The 23,719-nt window shown below is 36.3% G+C and overlaps 1 protein-coding gene across 2 annotated transcripts in view; it reads left to right on the top strand.

The window, feature by feature from the left end:
• Positions 1 to 23,719, top strand: part of LOC108978159 (dual specificity protein kinase splA) — a 91,330-nt gene that overhangs the window by 41,656 nt on the left and 25,955 nt on the right. For both annotated transcript variants that reach the window (XM_018948303.1, XM_018948304.1), the window contains exon 3: positions 15,707 to 16,481. In XM_018948303.1, the coding sequence (XP_018803848.1) occupies positions 15,707 to 16,481 (775 nt within the window). The remainder of the gene's footprint in view (positions 1 to 15,706; positions 16,482 to 23,719) is intronic.

Raw genomic sequence — 23,719 nt, 5'->3', positions numbered from 1 at the left:
CTTTAATAATAATGAACCTGTGTTTTTGTGATATTTAGTGTTTTTTTTTTTTGCATTTTTCGTTGCATACTTCGGGGCTTTCTGACTATTCGTTAATTAAGTACAAAATTGAGTGGATTCCAAAATCATCAAAATTTCGCCGAGTCCAATCTTCGAATGAAATTTCGAAAATCCGGAATTTGATCTCTATTTAATGCGAATGTTTTGCTGCCTTTAAGGCTAGAAAAATATGCAAAAAGAAAGAAAAAGTTTGCCGTTGATTGAGAACACTGGGCAGGGCTTTAATTAATGCGAAAAGCAAAGCACTTTTCTCCGAGTATATGCCACTTAAATATTTATGTACATATGCGTGCATGTGCGTAGCAAAACAAATAAAATCCTCGTACACGAAGAGGGAGAATCTGATCAAATAAATCAAATGTACTCCTCATTAAAGAAGATTTTTTTGTTTCAATCAATGCTAGTACTGACATGCGTAGACCCAATAGGAATACTCGTACCTGATTGTGAATACCGATTGCAGTTAGGAGTCAAAGATTCGTAATTTGTAATTCCTTTCCTTTCTTCGTGATTGAAAAAATACCAATAATTAAACTTTTATTTTTTATTATAAATACTATTTATATGATATTTAAATTTTTTCATACTCAACTGCCCATAATACATTTTCATTAAATTTTTGTAATTTTACATTTTATTTTAAACAATTTTTTCATGCATGGTCAATTCCATTAAGTGTAAAACTCATTTGTTAGAAAGGGAGAGAAGTAAAGTAAATGAACTCCAATGCTAGACTCTTCGAAACTAAGACACACAACATTGCAGCCGGCATTACTTAGCTGATTAGCAAAGCTGCATGCAGCTCAATAAGCGAAGAGCTATTGGAAATGCTTCTGCGGTGAAGTGCGTTGCAATTGCATTAATGTACACTAAACAAAGCTTGAAAAATAATTTTCCATTGCACAAATAGTTGTTATTGAGAAAGTACTCGAACTAGTGGCATAGCATTCGATTCAATTCGATTGCATTTAAAGAAGTAATTAATACCAAGTTTTAACAGATTTATGCCTGCCGGCCGAGCCAGTTGCAAAGAAGTTAATGCAAGGGTATTCGGAAAACGTATTTCGTATAAAAAATATGCCCATTTTCACTTTTAATTAAACAAAAATAGTTTGCAAAGAGAAATAAACGCAATTGGGCCGATGCTTTGCTAGGAAGTGTAGAAGCACTTCGAATGTATTTGTTCTTTTATAAATCAAAATTTTGATTCACTTTCAACTACTAATAAACGCATGATAAGTGTCAATAAGCAACTATGCAAGGGAATTTTGTATGAGGTAGAGTTCCCAAGAATTTATGCCTGTAGTGGGGAAGAAAACTGAGATGATATCACGCCCATCACTGAAGTACTTGCGTTCGTGATAAAGTCGGCCCTCCAAAACACTTCATTCATTGAAAACGCAAAATTTCAAGCAAACTGGTAGTTAATTTTATTGGCCATCGCAGCGATCAAACTTCTCACAAACATTATGAAGATTGTTTCAAACTTGGAACGTGTTTTTATCGATTCGATATGGACTAGCCCGTGTGTTTATCAGATGGTGCTGAGGTATTTTAGGATTGTAATGTAATGGAGGGATCTGAAAGTCAAAATACTAGTTATTTTTAAAAACTTTACATTCCTTCACCTGAATGCTTTTTATACTATACCAGAAGATCACACCATTTACCAACCCTCTTGGGGCCAATGAGTTTTCTTAATACTGTAAAATTTAAATAAAGGTATTGAATTTGTTTCGAATATAAGTCTTGATAAAAATTAATAGTATGGTACAAATAAGTAGAAAAAATCAGGTAGTATCTCATGAATAGCACGTTAAATACTAGCTTCTAAAGCTTAAATATAGTCTGGTTTATTGCTTAAGACCAATGACTCCAAATAACTCCGTTACAAGTAGTCTAACGAAATAATTTAATCTCCAAACTATTCTCGCAATAATTCGGTTGTTGCACGCGCTGTGTGGCACGTAGGCACAACATGTTGAAATCAGATGTTGTCAAGATCAACTTTTTCCAATTGTTGCTATAAAAATTTGCTTGTCAACGATCTATACCGCTCTCCGTTGACAATAAGGGTGTCAACAGCTAGATGTCGAAAGAAGTACGGACCGATTTTTCCACCAGAACAAAAACCACACTAGACTGCCAATTTAGGTGAATGTAATGGTTGCTCATGAATAATTTGTGTATATTCTTCACGTCCGAATCAACAGTTTTATTTATTTATCGCACCACAACTTATCGTTTCCACAATTTATCGTTTTCAAGTTGTTCCAAAGCAAAATCAGCAAATATACGACGCTGACGGTGGTGCAGAGGCTTTAGTTGCTAACTGAGAACAATTTATATGGATGCAAGTTCAAATCCCAGCTCAAAATTCGTCAGGTTGTGGCTTGAAATAGACCCAATTCTTGAGATACAGAGAGAATTTGTGCGCTCGAGGCTAGCTAGGCCGAATTAAAAAAAAATCACTGAAATTCAAATTTTTTTGTAAAAATGTCTGGCAAAAATTCATTGTTTTCCTTCGTCCAAATTCTAAGTAAAGGTTTTAACCAAAACATCTATTTTTTACTTTAGATGATCTTGTAAGAATTTATGCTGCCAATGCGGGCTCATGTCTTTTCCGAGAGGTCAGCGGAAATGGCGTCCCAATGGCCGAGTTTAAAATAGTTATTTCCAAAATTTTCAGAATGTCCTTATTAATATATGTGTTTGTAACAATAAAAAATTGTAATAAAAACATTTAATTTTTTAAATAAAAAAAAAATATATATATATCTATTGTTGGTAAAATGCTGTTTTTTACTCTAGGTAAATCGATTTTTTGTTATTATACCATAATTATCAGTTGGACCTTAATAAAATTTTGGTAAAAACTAAACTTTACGTATAGTTTCCTTTGGATCCCGTGTTGTAAATAAATCATTGAAGTCAATGGATGTAAATTGTATGTTTCCGAACATTTTTTTACCCCCATTATGGGTTGAAAGTTGTAATAGAAATATTCCACTGCTAATTTTTTGATATACACTCATAAACCTAACTTAAATCAAGGTACTTCCAAATTTCTCCATATAATTTATAAAAACAGCAAAATAAAAAATATTCTTAGAATTTTTTTTTGGGTCTGGGAATTTAGCATTCAACAACTTGCGTTCATACATGTGTATATTAACGTTGGTTGCGTCCGGAACTGAACATCCAAATAAAAAAAAAATATATAAACAAACACAAATTGACCTCTAAACTATACATTTCTGCTTTCCTTGACCCAGATGTATGAATTTGTTGGCAACCTATTTTATTAAGTACAATGCTGCTCCTTGTAAATTTGTTGCCGAATTCGTGAATTTGTTAAACACACAAATTTGTAGGTAATTAGTGTTTGTGTGTGTGTGTGGCGGACGAAATTTAACTCACTAAACTGTGGCCTCAAACGGCAGCTAATTTACACCATTTAAATGGCACTAATGGTTTCCGCCTTTTGCTAGTTCTCCTACTTCCAGGCCGCTGCATTCTACTGACTTGTGGGTCAACGCTTAGATTTGCTAACCAATTTTGTAGAACCTGACAACTTTTGGCAGCCAAATTCATAGTGGCACTTTCCACATTGCCGTTTCCATTTTCTTCACTTTCGCCTGCGCTCGCCTCGCATACACACATACTATATCTACAAACACTCATTCAGCTGTATATGAGACCATATACATATATATATGTATAATATATACGTATGTATGTGTTTGTGTGGGTCTGAAGCATTTTCGTGGCCTTTGCGAGTTTTTGTGTTGCAGCTTTCGCTTTTTACGGCTTTTTTTGCTGCAGCAAGCCAAATAAACAAAACCGAATTGCAATGAGTAGCGCTGTAAAGAAAATAAAATTAAGGAAAAAAGAATAACAAAATAATTGAATCTATGGAAGCGGAGAGTTTCTATTTTACGACCACTGCCCATTGCCGTATAAATTATTGGGGCGCGAAGGTCCGACCTTCAGCCAGAGCAGTTCAGCCGCCTATATCTATGCTACATTCCTCATGCACTCAAGCATTCGCTTGCTCATTTGCTCCGCTCGTACGTTCAGCCATTCAAGATTCGCTCATTCATTCGCTTCACCGTTTGAAGGCCCTTCATTCCTGTATCTCGTTGATGTGCTTACCCCTCTCTGCACTCGCACTCACACACATGCACATGAACATGTGTATTTGCCAGGTCGAGCATTAGATGTGGCATAAAAAGCACATATTAAACATATACCGTTACATTCATTCATATCCATATTCCAGCGCATGTGCCAAGGTTGAGCTGCTCTTATTTTGTTGCTGCCTTTACAAATGTTTTCGCTGATCTTATTTGTTTTACGGTTTTATTTTCACTGGTCCGGTATTTTATGGTCACATTCGAGTATCACTAAAAATCTAAAGCGCATAAAATACGAGCTTTCCACATTGCCGGTATCGCTAGTGCCATTGACATGGGTATTTGGCGCGTTGAGATATAAATGCCAGAGTGCTACAGACGGATCTAATGCTATAAGGCACAGACAAATATTTAGGTTTTCATTTTTGCAAAATTTTTAATTCAAAAATTTTCGCCTTATTTCAAAACTTCTTACCAAAAATATGAACTTATATTATTGCCAACTCCTCTAAATATGATACTTTTTAAATTTATGTAAATTTTAGAAAACTTTATTATTTTACTATTAATTTCTAATGACACCTGACACTGCATCGCTTCTTCTCGTGTGCACCGGGCTATCGCTATGTTTCGTTGTGTGCAGTTTTACGTACGTCCTTGAACCCTTTTGCTTTTCAACTCGATAGCTATTAAAAACATGCACTTTTTTATTTTTATTTTTAACCCTCAACTTGACAACTTTTACTTAAAGTTCTCTTGCTTTAATTAATTGACACTTCTAGTTGATACAACCGCCACAGTTTCTCTGCTTCGTTGCGCAAGTGGTCCTTGGAGTGACCTTTCAATACACTTGCGGTGGATGCTCCTTTTGAATTACCTTCCCTATGCCTTGCTTCTCCCGAGCACCTTTTATGCACTACCTTCTTCATTTTCCGCACATTGACCGCACAAACACACACACATACACTAGAGCATAGACGCTTTATCGCCACTTACCCGCCTCCATTCATAGAATTAATTTCAATTAATGCAATTCCCACTCACTCTGAGTTCATTTCCAATAAGCCGGAGATCCAGCCACATCTCACTGGCTCATTTTTTTCACACTTTTCACACGTTTCTCGCGCTGGGTGAGCGTCCCGCCGGAAGTGGCTTGTCATGCTGCGGTGTGCTTGGCCTGTGTACGTGTGCGACGCGCCCAGCTTCACACCCGGCTCTGAGTGGCTTCTTAGCTGCCTGCCTACAAATTGCAGCGTCACGAGCCTCAGAGTGTCTTGATTTCAGCATTAAATTTCATTACTGCACCAACAACAAAAGGGTCATTTAATTAAAAACTTTTCGCAACTTTTTCCTCGTGCTCGCCCTTCTTGTTGTTGTTTATTTGTTTGTCAGTTAACTTTTTTTGTTCGCTTTATGTGTGTGTTTTGTTAAATTAATTTCTACTGTTTCATCGTGTACTTATTATTATTGCTAATGCTACCGTTATTTGCAGTCAAAATACTGACTGCAGCTGTTTGTTATGCAAATGGCTGAACTGCGAAAAGAGTGAGGAGCGTAATGAGTCAAATTGTGGTAGCTCTAATGAACCGTTTCGGCTTGTATGGCAGGCAAACCGAGCGCTCTGAAGAATTCTGCTTTCGGTTTCTCTTCATGCTCTTCATGCCGTCAAACTTTTTTTCATTCGGCAATGCTTTTGGGTCTTCAATTTTTTTTTTTTTTTTTCAATAATCCAATTACATCAACGTGAGTGATGGGAAAAAGTTGCGAGATAAAGGCGGTTATTGGAGAGTGTCTAAATCAAACTTTTCAAACACAGATTTTGTTATTAGTTCCTAAATTGGAAGTTCAACCAATTATAGGATAGTTCCATGCAGGCCGTCTGGTATTAAGAAGGGAGTGGAAAAGGAACCAGTGTACCGTATTTTTAATGATACGCCTTTTAACAGTCTGTGTGCACCTCTTCATCTGATTCTTGCTTATATCACTTCAATATTTACTTACTCCTGATATTTGGTTGGTCTTATCAAAAAGCTCAATAACATGCCTTGTCGTAAGCTCGGTTCTACTATACGATACCAAACTAAATTTAGACAGTTTAACGAACTGAAGTTTTTGTTTACGATTACTGACAAATTCTCAAAAATACTCTTCTCAATGCGAAATATTAGGGCCCCGTTATAGGTGATAATTTGAACTTGTCTGCCTTTAACTCTTAGTGGACCAGGATCAGAAAAAAAATAGTATTTCTAATTAATTTTTCAATATTATCATTCATTTGTGTATTTTATTAACGAAAAAAAAATTATACATTTCAAGGGTACTGCAGTTTACAAGAAGGAGCTTCAAACTTTCCCATTATTAATGCCACGGTACTCGGCGAAACAGTTCTTTTTTTAATAGCGGCATAAAAATATGCCGCAATGTTTACAACTAATCTAACTAATCTAACTAATCTTTTTTATGCTGCACATCTCACATCTTCCTCGGGTTTCAACAAATATTGGCGAATGTACTTCCAAGTCGAACATCAGTCGCAAAAGACGACACCGCAACTTTTGGCGTTGTGTTGGCGTTTGACTCAAGTTCGTTGGCTCCAATATCCTTTTGCGTCATTAGGCATTGAGCAACGGACCGTCTATAATCCAGCAGAGTGAGTTTTCATGTGTTTGACAGTATACGACATAAGAATTTAAGAACTTTATTTCCAAGAGTCCCCAAAAAAATCTATGCCACAAGTTTTTAGAACGCCTGCCTATCTCGTCTACTCCGCCCATGAAGGATTAATTAATTTGCTTTTCTGGTTTCATGTTTGAAGGAAGTCCTTTCGATTGCCTCTAGTTGCTCCACATGCAAATACTTTCTAAGTTTCGAGGAACTCTAGAAGTCTAACGGAGGTAAAATAATTATCAAAGTATACATACTTGCTTTCGCTCCACTCATCGTCCATCTGTCAATCTAGCCATATTGATCCGACAAACACCACAACAACGCTTGGTTCATGAGTCAATATAGTTTGATGGAGCTTCTTGCATGTGCCCACAGAGCTCAACGGTACTTACAAGTCTTCAAGGGAAAACCGATTGTTACTATCAGACAAACAAAAGATAGATATTTATAATTTTAATAATGTTTTAGTAAGGCACGAAAGTAATATCTTCTTTTTAATTCGAAGAAAAACATTGAAAACTTTGCTCTTAATTCTTAATTCGCAATTGCACTATAGCAAACGCCAACTTACAATGAGCACATGGAGCGAAAATATAATGCATGTGCCAAAATGTGAAGTGATGTATACTTTTTAGGCATACTTTCGATCCTTTCATATTATCGATCCCTTCCCAGTCCCCGATATAGTCAAACATTAAGTCTGGTACTCAAGACTCTCTCCTAAAGAAACTTCTAATTTTTGGAAGTAGGCATGCCTTAACTAGGCATGCTGGCGCCTGAATCTTAAAAAGAATTCTCTCTCCACATTAGTCTTGATTAATTGAAATAAATTCTCTCTCTCTCTCGCAGGTATTCCCAAAGAAATTCTTTACAAGAGTATAGTTCAGTTGACTAACTTAATATACTCCATGAAGAGCAGGTGCCCAAGAATCAATTTTGCATTATAAAAGTCATATCAGCAACAATTTAGCTAATCGTGGCATTAAGTTTTGGTTTAAGCATACCACTGCTATATAAAAGGACCTTTAATTGCAAACAGTTATCATAAAAGAAAATAGCTAGTAATTAACATATAAAAAAATAATAATAATTAACAGGAAAAATAATAAAAATACTTACGAGTGCACAAATATTTCAATAAATATCTGTCCGTATCAGTTTTTCATCAGCACTTAATTCTCGAGTTTATCAAATACTCTACTTCTCCAGCAAAAATTAAAATTCCATTACCTCGATCTCCTTCTTTATTTTATTATACTCTCCATTTTGAAAACACGGCTTTGTGTTTGACTGTGTGAAAGTATGCACATTTAGTTAATGGTCGGCGATAATTACTTTCGGGTATTACTAATTTCCAATGAGATCAAGTAATCGTCACGTGTGCTGCAGTGCAGTCTACTGGCGTCAGGCAAGGAGCAGCAACAGCAAAAGCAATATACTAGTCTATATTGTAAAATTCTCGACAAAATCCTAAACTCATTCAACAGTCATTATCTGTTTTAGCTTTCAGCATTAATTCGCTCGTTCGCCTGAAATGCTCGCCATGATATCGCCGGTTTAATCTCATGTAAGGTTGTGTGTGTGCGGATGTATGTGTGTATGCATGTGCACTTGCCGGTTGCCGCCACAAATTAAGCAGCTGGCTGTGGTAAATGTGGAGGATACATACTCCATTCAACTGCTTCGACATTCGATATTCGATAGCTCAGCCAAATGGCACCCATTCACATTTGCACACACACGCACACGCACACGCATACATGCATATGCTGGCATACGGATATTTACCAATTTAGTCACCTATTGACACAAATATTCCCTCGTGGATGTGCGGCCTGGCATATGTTCGTGAAATCAGAGCTTACATGTTGGAACTATTGTTCATACTAGTAGAGAGGGCTTGCCGAGATGGTTTGGTGCTTAATATGGGTTCATTGTAGACTTTTTCCACGTGTCAAGTCAAGTCCACCACTCGGTTATAAGTTTCCATTATAAAAGACCGGACATAATTGATGCCAGTCGTTCTTCCGTTTCTCTGTTTGGCGCTAATTGGAGATTCCCAGTATAGGCGGGTCCTTTACCATCTGATAATTCCAACGGAATGGAGGTCTTCCTTTTCCTCTCCTGCCCCTGGCGGGTACTGCGCCGAATACTTCAAAGCTGAAGTGTTTTCCTCCATTCGGACGACTGATCTGTTTCTTAATTCGCTGAGTTATGTCAATGTCTTCGAATATATCGTACAACTCATCGTTCCATCGACTGCGGTATTCCCCGTTGCCAATGCTCAAAGGACCATAAATCTTCCAACGAACCTTTCTTGCAGAATTATATCACAATTTCCTCAAAATACCAATCCTCAAACATTTGCACGCATTACGCCTGAGTGCTCCAACAGGGTTTCATCGTACTGCTACATGTTGTTGGGTTTATTGAGTTAGTAATTAAAAATTTTAATCTGTTGCAACAAAATACTCTGATGAAACGTGATGAAAGAAAATTTGATTCCGTATCTCGATGTAATGCGAGCAAAAATGTTGAATCCATCTGTAACCGCCTTTACATGTATACGTCCCCATGTGATGTAAACATGTCTGTGGCAGGGCCAATACACCGACATTTCGTATGTGCAATTTGTACGCGCGAGTTTGGATACCCAATTAAAGTCTAATGTAAGCACTCGTACACATATATGAGCACTTCGGGCAGCAGCTGGGCCCATATAAGTTATGTACCATGTCGAAATATTGCTAGCATAAAAATATAGATAGCGTTTATGTGCTCGGCGGTTTATCATTTTTAAAGGGAAAATATTTTCCTTTTTACTTTCTAGTTATCTCCAGATTATTAGCAAAGTTCGCTTTTGTGTTATTTATGAGTTTCCTAGATGGAAATACAAAATTCCTAGAATATTTGAGGAAGAGATTTGTACACAGCATTGGCTGGTGAACAAATTTGCTTCTCTTGAATTAAAACTTTTTAGTTACAGGCAAATTTATTCAATTTTATTGGTCAGTGTTCGGATTTATCTTATAAAATTATGTTAATTTACTAGGGATTAGCTGAAGCCTTTTCAGATTGATTTTCTATGGGTGTGGCTATTCTTAGAAGGAAGGCAATGTTGGTTAATAAAAATTTGAATATGCATGTGTAACAAAGTGAATTTGCTTGTGGCATCTTATTTCCGAAATTGTTTGTTTATTTCAGTCCTTTTTTTTTCATTTTGCGCTTGAGGCGAGTTTTGTGGTATCTACTTACAAGTAGGCTGCTGCTATCATTTGTCACTAGTAGAGAGCTCTTAGTTAAATTTTGAATATTAATAAAAAATACAAGATGTGCGGAAAGGCATTCTACTCTAAGACTTCTTTACCATCCGTCGAACACAAAGCATTACAACTTTAAATGTCGGATAAGCCCTGCTAGAAGTGGATTCCGGAAAAGATTCCAAGAAACATACGATATGTAAGTTGTTAGTCTCCTGAAAGATCTAGAAACAACTGATCATGAAGAAGCTGATTAAAAGTTATTGATGCAAATTGTAACCCTAAGGATTCCTCTTGCTTAGAGTATTCTACTTACCAGCTATTCTCCTCAAATGAATGTTGTGAACACTTCAAATATTTATTTTTTGTTTATGAAATTTTCCTTTCTTTTGCTATAACTTTCTCTTGAAGCTTAATGGTATTATGCTTCGAACTCAAAGACTGATTAATGATAGTCACGGTATGAAAGTGGACTTGCCTTTGATATAGTGAACAGCTCTTACACATACAGTATTTGTCCGAAAAGTAATAGGACGGAGTCGATTTAAAAATTTTATTGAGCCAATCGTTACAATTCTTTAAAAACATTCAAAATATACTCCTTGTCCGTCGGTGCAGCGCGATTACCAAGCATTGAATCTGGCATTGATGGCATTCTCCGGAATAGCCTTGAGAGCCGAGGTGCATGCTGTTTGGATCGTCTCTGTCGTCTCAAATGCTTGACTCTCATCGGCCTTTTCACGCAGATAAATAAAAAAGGGGGTCACTTCTGGGCTGTAGGGTGGCTGAGCAATCGTTGCGATACCGGCCTTGGTTACTTACATTGCTGTTCATAAGAAAGGCGGTTAGCTGTGGCGTAATCGTGGTGCAACTTCCAATCGACTGCTACGTCTTGTCGGACCCGATTGACCCTTCGTTTGAGTCTCTTGAGTACTTCCACGCAAAACTTGGCGTTAACGGTTCGCCCAAGAGGAAAAAATTCATGGTGGACGATGCCTTTAATGTCAAAAAAGACAATGAGCATAGTTTTCTCATTGGATTTGCTCATTCATCAGCGACCTCTTCCCGGCCCTCCAAAACGGCCTGGTGCCACCGAAACACGCCACATCTTGCTAAAGCAACATCTGGGGTTGTCTGTGAAAGTTGCTCGATCTAAGTAACTGTTCCAGCAGTTTGATTTGCCGCAATTGGAATGAAGTGTTCACATATAGTTGTTTGCTACTTATGCATAATTAGCTGCATTACCATTACTATTACAAGAATGGAGCACTCAGTAGCATCTTGTGCTGCTATTAGTGAAACTTCTCAGCGTGACCATTTGCATTGGCGCCTCTGTTCTTCGCAAAAGTTGCAAAATAATTTTACTTACATATTTCGCCCTCATTTTTTGCCGTTAATTCTATATATGTACAACGTCCACGGTCAAAGTTCAATTAAAATTAATTTTTGTACGCTTTTCTTTTTCCTTTTTTTGTTTTTGCCTCGGCATACTGTTGTTGTCTGTCAGTGGCGCTGCTATTGGCTCGTAACTCAATTATGCCCCAAATTTGCTGTAAACATGCACATATATACACTCATTTATATGTGTGTATGGCGCTCACGGTGACCTTCATTAAAAGTTTCTTTGTAGCAATAAGGCTAATTTTTATTAAAGCATGTATGCAGAAATGAAGGATAAAGTTGTATTTACTTTCGCTCTCACTTTCAATTAAAATGTTGTCGTGGAAATTTCTGCCAACACTTATTCATACATAGAAGTATGTATGTACGTGTACATACATGGGTAAACTCTCAAATTATGAAAATGTCAAAAAATATTATTAGGTGCATATAATAATTGGCAGGTTCTGCAAAGAAGTCTCGATAAGCGGATCTGTTTGAAAAACTTTGAAACAAAATATATTAGAGTTTGTATGGACACATCAGTTAGCTTTGGTGATTGATTACAGCTTTAAGCAATTTGGTGTAAAATTTTGCGGTACTTACTCTTGTTGCTTTTCAACTCGCTTGTGCGAATGAGTACAACACGTCGGGACGCAGTTTTAAATTTCGGTGGGAAGTGAACCTAAGCTTTAAAGCATAAAAGAGTATAAAAATTGATTTTAATCGGTAAGTCATATAGCGTCTTTTAGTCATTTTCATTTTATTTATTTGCATAAGCCTGCTAAATTGCAATAACACTGATTTTCTTCATTTTTAACCTTCCTGTTTTCTACTGCATAGCCTTACTTATAAATATTTATTTGTGCGAAAAATACCTCGAGTATTTGTTTTTACTTCGTTTTCTAGTTTCTTTTTGAAAGCTTCAATGCAACGTAAACATCACAAAAGTAACTTCCTACCAAAAGCCTTTACTACGCACATAGATATAACGGTAAATAAATGCTTTCGCTTACACACACACCAACAGTTAGCAGGAGAGGTATTTTAAGGCTTCCAAAGTCAAAGCCAAATTGTCACTTTAGTACTAAATTTAACATAACATTTACTCACACACACACTCACCTACATAAATAAAAGCAAATGCCAACACACATACATACCCATGAATGCAAGGACATGTGTTGCTATTAGTAAACCTAAATTCTTTGCAATTTTTCATGCAATTTTGTGTAAAAACATTTGCTTCCTAACCAAAGGTACACAAATATGGTATATACACACACACCGGGCATATATATTTGCATAAGTGCATATGTACTCCAGCTGTTTGTTGCATTGCCTCCTTCACATGTTTCAACTTTGTGTGCTGCGCATGTGTTTGAGGCACAGGTGGTTTCATTTCGTCGACTTCGAATTTTATGGTTCGATGTTTTGAATTTACGGTCGGAAAAATATTGCATACGAGAAAGGCAAATTGGTTGCTATTGTAGAAAAGTTGATATTTTAATACTTGAAAATATTCACCCCTCAAGTTTGTTCGCAGCTCCCTCCATTAACGAAAATGAAAATGAGTTGCAGGTGCTTTGTGCAGAGCAAGACATGTGGGTGCCGGCGTTCGAAGGCAGGTTGCCGAATGATTAAGCCAAAGAGTGTTAATTTTTTTAATCAGAGAATTGTTTTATTTTTTAATGCTTTTAAGTTTAAGTAAAATAGGGCGTATTTGTGAGCATGCTTTCACTTTTTTTGTACTGATATGATTTATGACGATGATTTATGATATAAAATTTGTGATTTATGATTTATGATTTAAGATTTGAGATTTGAGATGTGAGATTTGAGATGTGAGATTTGAGATTTAACATTTAACAGTTAAGATTTAAGATTTGAGATTTATATTTTTTTATTTTATTTTTATTTTTTTGGTTTTTTAATACATTTTATTTGCAATCTATTTTAGTAAATAATGAGCAAATTTGATAACAAATTTATGATTTATGATTTCAGATTTAAAATTTAAAACTTAAAATTTAAGATTTATGATTTATGATATGATTAATGGCTTCCGATTTCCGGATCTTTAATATTAATTATAATACATGGATAAAGATTAAACGGTATGACAGCTGATTAGGCAGAAAAAAAAATTTAATTAATTTATAATTATTGCCATGGAAATTTTATTGGAAATAATGAAGTATGATTTATTTTGATTTATTATTAATTGCCAAGATTGATTGGCGCTTAATGTTTGACCACATATGACTGAGTTCCAGTGATTGTTCAGCATACAGCATTGAAGCACGCTCTTTGACGACAACTTAACGAATTTAATTTAATTGCGCTGCGTGAAAGCAGTTATAAATTACTGTAAAATGACTATCAATCAGCAACAAAATGATAATTTATCGCTTTATTTAGTTTGTAATTAATTATGCGGCAATGAGGATTAATAGTCGTGACTTATTGACATACATCGATTTGCAGCAGACAGTCTGGTGTTTATTTAATAGTTAACATTAACTTTTAAACAAAATGAAAGAAGTGTTCGCATAATTTTCCATTTATTTTCCGTTTTTCGGTCTGCACTTTTTCTTAACTGTTTTCAAATTCACCTTTTTTTGGCGCTTTTCAGCGAAGGTCATATAATTTATGTTAATGCATCAGTGAATAGCTCGTAATTAGTGTTGTTTTCATCTGATCCATTTTCATTTTTGCATGGTCATCAATTCACATTCAATATGTCATTGCAAGGGTCTGGCATGCCCGTGTTTTGCTTGGTCTGCAGAGACTAATTCTTGGAAAATTGGGATTCAAAAAGAGCGTTATCCGATATGGTAATCAATTACAGTTAACCATTTGTCTCTTGTGTACCACCCATAAAAAGCATAGTATTTCCTTGCTCGTGTGAGTATGTGTGTATGAGTTTTTTAGCTTGATTGCATATTTTGGGTATGTGTAGGCGTGTGTTAATACATCTTTTCTTCACAAATATGAAAGTACCCAATTTTTGTGGCGTTTTTTATGGCTAGATATACCACAAAACATTAAGAAACTGAATAGTTTTAAATGCTTTTGTTTTAGTTTTATACTTAAGGCCAACTTATGATTTCGCAAAAGCATTTTTCGTTTCAAACAAAAGTATTTAGACTCCTACTCTTCAAGTTAATGTTATATTTTTCAGTAATGATATCAGATCAGAGGTGCATTTACGCTCTTATATGCTATCAGAGATTTAAGATCTTGGCGATTTTCTGCTTCAAGTTTCACCCAACAATGTTCAACAATTCCAAACTAGGAATCTCCTGATATATTTCTAACTTCCTCTTGAAACTCTTAAATAAAAACCCATTAAGCAGGCTTCTAGAAATCATTAATATTTGGGGGCTTCAGACCACTATCGCTGTCAAGTTCTTATAAGGAACCCTTCGTATTTGTGAAAGGTATTATAGCTTCGGTGAAACCGATGTTGATTTTTTTATTGATAGATTATTTACCAAATTACCAAATTTCGCTGAAATTCTCTCACTTATTCTCTAATTTAGACCAATTGATGTTTAGGCAGTTTATCGAAAAGGGATAAAATGACCGATACAGGTTCGGGTAAAGGTTTGGAATTTTTCAGAAAAAGGCTTGCTCCAAAAAGGTTGAAAAACTGTCTTAAAATTACTAACTAAACTGATCTGTTGAAGGCGTTTTTCTTCCAGAGCACGGCGTTTGAAGGTATAAGTAATGCATTTTATTTAGCATCCGAAACCGTTGCTTTCTTATCCACATCATTGTGAAAATATTTCAGAAAAAGACGTGGCCGTTGAAGAATTCAAGTGTTGTTGGAAAGTCTTTAAAATCAGTTTTCGTATAGATTCTTTAAAGTGCTATTTTTATATGCTAATAACTTTTTGCTAACACGAGTACCCGAGACAATCACTGAAATGAACGTGGCTTGATTCGAAAAAATTGTGCAGTCATTTTCGGTTCACTGGGTTATCGTATTTATTTATACCCATATATAATGTTAAATGGGTGAATATATGAGAACATACATATTTCGTTTTACGCATACATACATACACCTCAATTGATGGCTTCTGCCTAAGCAACTTCGTAATTGCTTCCATGCCTTTTTTTTGCACACTCAATCACTCACGCACCAACACATGTTCTCACAGTTTTTCTCATCTACTGTGTCTATTTGCATTTCAGATTCGCAAGAGATCGATAATACGGATTACGTCATGTCGGAACATATTGCTTCGCTGACGCATACGACAGACGACGACGACGCAACGAGCGTGAGCGTGAGTGCCGCACCAAGACTCACAGCATACGCAAATAATAATAAAAATCATAGTAATAACAGTAACAACAGCAACAATAGCAACAGCCGTAGCAGCAACACGAGTATCAACGGCAACAATAGCAGTAGTAGCAATAATCAAACGCGGGACGATTTGAGGTCCTTATCGTTATTAAGCGTGAGCGACCATAATATGGAAATATCGGCCATGGCTCAGGAAATCGCGGTGGATGCGCCCTTGACATCTTCCAGCTCAGCCTCGATAGCAACGGCTGCATCACCAGCATCGGCCTCATTGTCATCAGCATCTTTGTTATCCGAGTCCGCGTCACTTACGGCGTCTGATCGAACAGCCAGCCATGCAAATGTTGCCGATGAGAGCGCAAATACCATTACCAATAACAACAATAACATGCAACATCTTGGCACTCAGCGCATTGCATTGACAACGACGGCGAAAACAAGAACAACGCTGGCCACCGAGCACCAACACAATACTGCCAAGTCACAGGCGATTATAACAGCCGCCACCGGTGGCACGGCCGGGCGTCAGCGCGGCTCAGCGAAAAAGGTGGAGAGCAAATACATTCTACCCAAACCGCAGAAGACCGATGCGCCAATGCTCAACTACATTTTCGATACATTTTCGACGGCGAACAAACATCATCATCACGATCAGCGGTAAGTGCCTAAGTGTAAATAAGCGCCTGAAAATATGCTTGTGTACGAGTCATTGGCAAAGCAATCGCATCTGCATTTGCCCGGATGGGCAAGGGCAGCGTGGTGTGTGGTGGCGTAGCGGTAATGTGTGTGCGGTGCACTTAGCGCAGCAGTTTGTGTTGCACAAAAGTGGTTACTCATGTGGTTGACTGCCACAGCTGCGCTGCGCCATTCCCGCCAGCTCTACGCGAATGCCGCTTGGCACAGACGCTAGCGCTCGCGCCGCCACTGGCATGCTGGCTGCGCGCCATAGGCGCTGCCTCAAGGTGCAATGCAGCAGCTGCCAGGCAGTTGTAATTCAAACTTTGCACATTTGTAAGCCACCATTGGCTTGCATGTGCGTGTGTGTGTGTGCAAATGTATTATGTTACAAGTGTATGCACATACATTCAAGAGCACTCTTGCTTAACTGCATTCGCAGGAGTACTCACTCAAACACACATACTACCACGCATCACATTCATGCTTACAAATACAGGCAAATGCATATATTCATTCACATTGAAATGTTTCCTGCAAATGGAAATCTGTTTGTATATTTCGATTTGTGTCACGGCTAAATGATGCAGACTAGCACACACTCTCACGCCGGCACTCAAGTTTTGAATGAATGAGTGCGTGTAAATCCAAGAGTCCTGTAGGAAATATGCATCCAAATCGATTCAGAATTTTCGATTTTTATTTATATTTATATAATTAATTTTGTATATTTGGCAGTCGAAGAAGTCTTTTCGTATTTATAACCATACTTCAATTTATTTTGTATACTTATAATTAACATTAATGAACCAAATATGTACCATTTTTGTCAACCAGGTTTTGCTATTTTTCCACTAGAGACATTATTCCACTGCGACAAATAATTTTGACAGGCTTCTCTTGAATTCAACTTTACTTAAAATGTCGAATCAATCGTTCGACTAGGCTGGATCAGCTCATAAATAGATAATTCCTTTCCAATCCCACCAAACACTCAGCATAAGCTTTCGAGGCTTTGCGACCATTAATTGAGCTTTAATACGCTTGGACCATGACCTTTTTCACACAATATGGTCGCAACTGATCCACTTTTCGTCTTCTGTTACCATTCACTTCAGAAATTGTTCGATTTAATTTCGTTTCAGTAAAAAGTCGCAGGTGTTAATTCGGTCCATAAAAATTTTCACAGACAATTTATGTTGTACCAACACATCTTTCACATCGAAATTTCGAGGACGAAAGCCAGCGAACCATTGTTGTGCTACACGAACTGGTACAGCATCGTTTTCGTAAACTTCAGAAATTTCATTTGTGACTTGCGTGGCATTCTTCCCTTTTCACACAACAATTTCAAAATATAGCGAATTTCTGAATTATTATCACTCACTTTTGAACAGCTGTATCGTTTTTTCAACTTCCCTCAATTTAATTTTTTTTTTGGTTAAATGAAGCATAAAATCATACTTTTCCAACACATGTGATTAGTAGCGCTGGAGATATACGACTGCTATGAAATCTATTAACAAAATGCGAAACGGGTTTTTCGACTAACCTATATATAAGTTACTGATAAAATCTTTATAAGCAAGACTTTTACTGTTAGCTGCATAAACCATAAATTGAGAAAATTTCAAGAATATTCATCTTCTAATTGCCAAACCGTAATTCCGCGTACTAGTGAAATCAGTCGAAGAAAATTTTCAAATATTGGCAACCCTTGTGATTAGTTATTATATTAATACTTAAATTTTATACAAAACTCCACCGGAAACATCCAGCCGTATATATATATACATATACATATATATGTATATAGTTATATGTATTTATAAATTTTTTTTATCTCTCAGAATCGTAGTTTAAATCAGAAGTACAAGAACAAAAGCATTGGCGCTTTGTCTTCAGTCTAAAAGAAAATTGATCCCTTACCTCTTTAGACTTTTGATATTCATGTATTGTGCTCTCCCAATTCATGAGCTTGTGGGCTTTGCCATGTCCTCCGATAACACTGTGTCCTTGAGCGTTTTGCAGTGCTTCAAAGCCTCTGTTAAGATGGTATTTCCAGTTGACATCTTACCATTACCATTTCCATCGATTGTTAGTTTGCGCGCTCGCACTTGTGCATATGTTTTTATATACATATGTAACTGTGTATTTCTTCGTGCACTTAAGCAAATCCGATGTGGTACAGCGCGCGACCGAAAAGACCGGCAACGATTTGAGCTCGTCAGGTGTGTTGTGGAGTATCTGCATATTGTGCGCGCCAACCAACTATTATGTATGTTTGTAAGTGCATGCATGTATGCGTGTATGTGTATGCGCATTGCAATGCGGTTTGTAATTGAAAATAAATATACAAAAGAAAAGTTGCAAAAGCATCATTTGAGTTTCTTGTTAAATCCAGTCAAGTGAAAATAAAAAAGTTTTTATTTTATGGAAATCCATGCGTTTGCATGTTTGTATTTGTATGTATTGAATTTATGCTATAGTATTTTTTGGAAATATGCAAATAACATAAGCTTTAGTATTGACAAGGGAAAAATGCATAAAAATGTCTTTGTGTGTTCCTCTATTTGTTTTATTTTAGCTAATAAGATTAAGGTGGAGTTCTGCGAAGACAACTTTGCGTGAAACTGCTTGAAATACACTCCGGCATTTATGTAGTTATGATACGCCGTAAACTTATTATTCTAAGAACGGTTTTTTTACAAACGGTATCACAACGTAATAACGAATTTCCTTGTGAGAACGCAATTGTTTTGCATAAAAACTCCTAACTCTCTCTTAGTTTTTGATGACATACTCCAAACGTCTAAATGGTTCGCTTAAAAACGGTGGTCTCTCTCCGCATATCTCTCTCTGAGATATGACTTTCTTAAAAAAAGAATCCAGTTCTTAATGGCCCAATAATGACAATAAGATGATTTAGACGAAATTTCTTCTTTTATAAGTCATGTATTCTGATAACTCACGCTCTTTCTACAGATATCGAGATGATCGCTTGCACTCCGGTTACATTTTTATCTATGTTAGTTCGAAGTATAATATATCTGACTATTTGTTCCGTTCCAAAATCGATTTCACTTATATTCCTTCTGAAGAATATTACAGTGTGTGTATATCTGCCTGCGTCTTTTTTTTGCATTTTTTTCACTACCTCAATATTAAGATTCATCTATTCTTGTATGTTTTCCACATAAAAATTGTTAAAATTGTTGAAGAAACTTTATTTTACAAAAAGCAACGATATAAAATTTTGAAAAAATTATTTTCCCCGGCAAGTCAAAAATGGATTTGACATTGCTTTAATAAAACTTATATGATTTTTCAACTCTCTTTATTCAACGTTAAACGTTTGCATGGCACACCTCATTACAAAGGAGCCAACAAGCCAAAAGGCTAACCAGACAACAAAGCAAATATGACAGCAACGAAATAAAAAAAAAAAATAAATAAAAAAAGACGGTAGTGCCTGGAACATAGCTAAATAGTGTATTATTTGCAACCCCCTACAAGAAAATTTTTTTTGAAAGTGGTTGGCACCCGCTCATAAATATTTGATTATATTTAAATTTGAAAGTTCCGAACAATTTTATTAACTAATATTTGTACGCTCATCGATTGATAATGCTGATCAAAGAATGTTCGATATTTATGTCGAAAATAAAGACAAGGAACGTAAATACCAGGTTTAATCAGTTAACACAGAGGTGCTCATAGTCTATAGACTTTTCTTGAAAAAAAATGACACATAGAAGAGCCGATATTTCTAGCATTGAGGAGGTAGAAAAAGCAGGAAGAGGCTGGACCAAGGCTGGAAGAGACCAAAAAGTGCTTATTGGAAGTGCTCAACGATCGAACGGATGGCGGATTCAGAGGGGGTAAATTTTATTTGATAGATTTTGTATTCAGCTCCATCTGTGATATATTCGCTTGATACATTCTCCGCGATTTATGCTCCAAGTTTTCCAACATAAAAAATGATTGGAAAAATAAGGAAATAACGGGAAAAGTAATGATACTCATCAAAAACCAAGAAGCTGCGACCGGCAAACAAAACGCGAAAATTTCTGTATGAAAACTTGCGAAGAATACTACAGGCTCTCAGTGTAAATTGCTCCGTTGGGTGCAATCGGCGAAAATTGAAGACGTGCTTTTCTAGACAAGTATTGGATGAATTTCAACTGAGTTTGCTGCTTCCAGAAGAAGTGCGTGCTTCTGAAAACCAAAGAAATGAAGAAAGAAAATCTTATTGACTGCTTGATAGATAGATTTGGATAATGACAATGCGGTGAACTTGATCACTGGCAGTGCCATTGAGGGCAGAAGTAAAAGTCAAAAGACAGCGAGTTATCCACCTGAACCAATTGGAACCAAAAATTAAGTGCAAAATGCATTTATGCTTTGGGGCGCTGATCAACGCATTGTATTGATCAATGCGCTTCTAGCAATAGAAAGCATCGTGGAGTTTAGTCTTCATAGACAGGTATTCACATAAAAACACATTGACACGTTGTACCTAGACGTATATCTACTACTAGACCTATATCCCATACTTCATAGTTTTATTCGCATATTCTGCACAATTCCTGTCACGAATGCGATCTCTGAATGCTCTTTTTCTCTCTTCGCCGTATCAAAAGGAGGCTGAGATGCTTCAAGATAAGTTGATCGGGCTGGCGTTGTTGCACACTCATCATGGCATTGAAGTCACTGCTGAAAAACTTCTCGAAAGATTTAAAAATTTTCTAATAAAGTATGCCACCCACACGTCTAGGATTTGTAATGTGTTTTTTTTTTCAATTCAGTTTTGATATTTGAAGGGCGATTTGAAAATATTCTACCATGATATTAAATTGTATAAAGAATACCATATATAGTAATAATCTTCATATTTCTATTACAATGACTGGTCCGAAAATAACTAGTTACTAATTGACTCCAAATCAACTATATAATAATTGCACTTTTGTAGTTACTTCGAAGACAACACTTAATTTTTATAAAATGAACAGTGAAGTCTTGTTTAACAATTAATTTTTAAACAGTTCATTTCCCAACAGGATGCATTTCAAAAGAAAGGACATACGCACACATACACACATTTGCTGTGTATATTTGCATTCATTGTGGTTTTTCTTTTCTTTACATTTTGTGGCGAATTCTCTTTTGCGCGCCACTTTCTGTTTGTGTTTCAAATATGTAGATTTTTGTAGGTCATTTTGGTCAATGATTTGCAGTGAAATTGTTCGGTTGCGCGCCAAAGTTCGTTAGCCGGCGATGTGCTTGTATGTTGCGCGGTCGTTCATGCCTTCCCGTCGTCCTGCCTCGCTGTGTTGCGTACGAGTATTTGCCAAAAATGTTCAACACCACAGCAGCACATGACCGCAGCTCGCGTCTTGAGGATATGAAATTAGGCGGTCGCCGAACGCAAATGCTTGGCAAACGGCGTTGGCGGCAGAGAGAGCGAGGAAGTGAGATTAGAGCCAGCAGCGAAATTCGTGGAGGCAAGTGCCAGGACAAATGTGTTGGCATGTATTTTGTGGTGTTTGCCGCTTTGAATATTTACGCTTTTCCAACATTTACTCTTTTTCTGTTTTTGCGCTTTTATTTCAAAGAGATTTACATTTTACGCCAAAAACTGCAATTAGCTGGCTTAAAAGTTGGCACTTGTAGTAAACAATTTTTTGTTCGCTCTTTTTTGGGAATTATAAATAAAAGTTGCGAGAGTGTGTGTGTGGATTAGTTTTATAGTTTGTGAGCGCCCCTTTCAGAGCGAAATTTGCCAACTATGAGCGCCAAAGCAAAACAAAAGCAATGTAAACAAACTAAATAATAATTATAGTGAAATTAAAATGGGAATCTGTAAAAAGCCGCTTGTCGAAATTTCTAAACTCTCGCCATGTGCTGCTGGCAGCTGCACAAAACTGTTTAACCAGTTTACGCTCGAAAATTACATTTGAAAATGTTCCAAATTTCAGAAGGAAATAATCCAGCTAATAAAGGTATTATAAAGACGTAAATAGAATATCTTAATCTATGGACAAGCTCACTATTTATTACTCTATTTATTGTGAAAACACACACACACACACACACATGTATACTGCACACAAAAGTGCGGGTGTGTTTGTGTGCGTGCTTTCAAAATTTGGCTTAAAAGTTAATTAAAATTGAAGTCTCAGCAACGAAAGCTTCGCCAGCCGCCCGCACTGCTCATTGTTGTTGGCTTTGTGCTGCCATACAGTTACACACACACACATACGCTCATAATTCTCTGCCAGTTTAGGCTTCAGTCCAATGAATAATTCACAGATTATTAATGAAAATTCATTACTTGGCATTTATGAGACTATCTTTAAGGCGTGTTATTTGATTTATAGTCCACTGGAAATACCGAATTTTGCTTAAGTTCAGCTAAAAGCCTGTGACCTGAACGTAATGACCTTGATTGCTTGAATTGTGGATATAACTATGTATGGAGTATTTGTGTTCATATATAGAGAAAGAGACAAAAGTGTTCAAAAATGTATGCTTGGTCATTATTTCATCAATATGACATCAGTGTGTCAATGTTTTTCTATTTTAAATTCTTTAGTGTTGCATTAATTACCAATTGGTAACCCTTTTTTCTAAGTAACTGGACTTTACTCTTTGAATCGAAGCGAACCGAAAAAGAGTTTAATTGTTTTCAAAAATATGATATATAGCAGTTTGGGTACTTTTTAGTTGTTTTATGATGGAAAAATTGTAAATTCTACTTTGAAGGAAAGCGTTATAGAATATATAAAGAATTATGTTTCTTACCGATAAGTCGCTAAATATAAAAATTTATCTTTGGACCTAACATTAAATTAAAAAAAAAAATGCAAGCTGACAACGGCATCAGAGAGGTCCGCTAAGTAAAATTTCGGTGTTAAGACTGTGCAAAGAAGCCTGAAAAGTAACGGGCTCAAAGCTACAGTGTGAGTAAAAAAACCCGTTCTTAAGGGAGTATTCTGGTGTAGACGCATGAATTTTAGGCATTTTTTAAACTAAGATAAAAAAAAATTAAAAACATTTTTACATCCATTTTTACAAATTTTTTTTATTGTTATTTTAGTAATATAAAAAAAAAATTGCAAGAAAAAACACCAAAATTCGTCGAGATACGGGCCGGTGGCGTGGGGGCTTCACACACAAAAAAAAAAAAAAAAAAAAAAAAAAAAAAAAAAAAAAAA

This window comes from Bactrocera latifrons, unplaced genomic scaffold (genome assembly GCF_001853355.1).
Source record: "Bactrocera latifrons isolate USDA-ARS-PBARC rearing strain unplaced genomic scaffold, ASM185335v1 scaffold_118, whole genome shotgun sequence".
Taxonomy (NCBI): Eukaryota; Metazoa; Arthropoda; class Insecta; order Diptera; family Tephritidae; genus Bactrocera; species Bactrocera latifrons.
The sequence above is the reverse complement of the archived record's forward strand: the minus strand, read 5'-3'. Positions and strand labels throughout refer to the sequence as shown.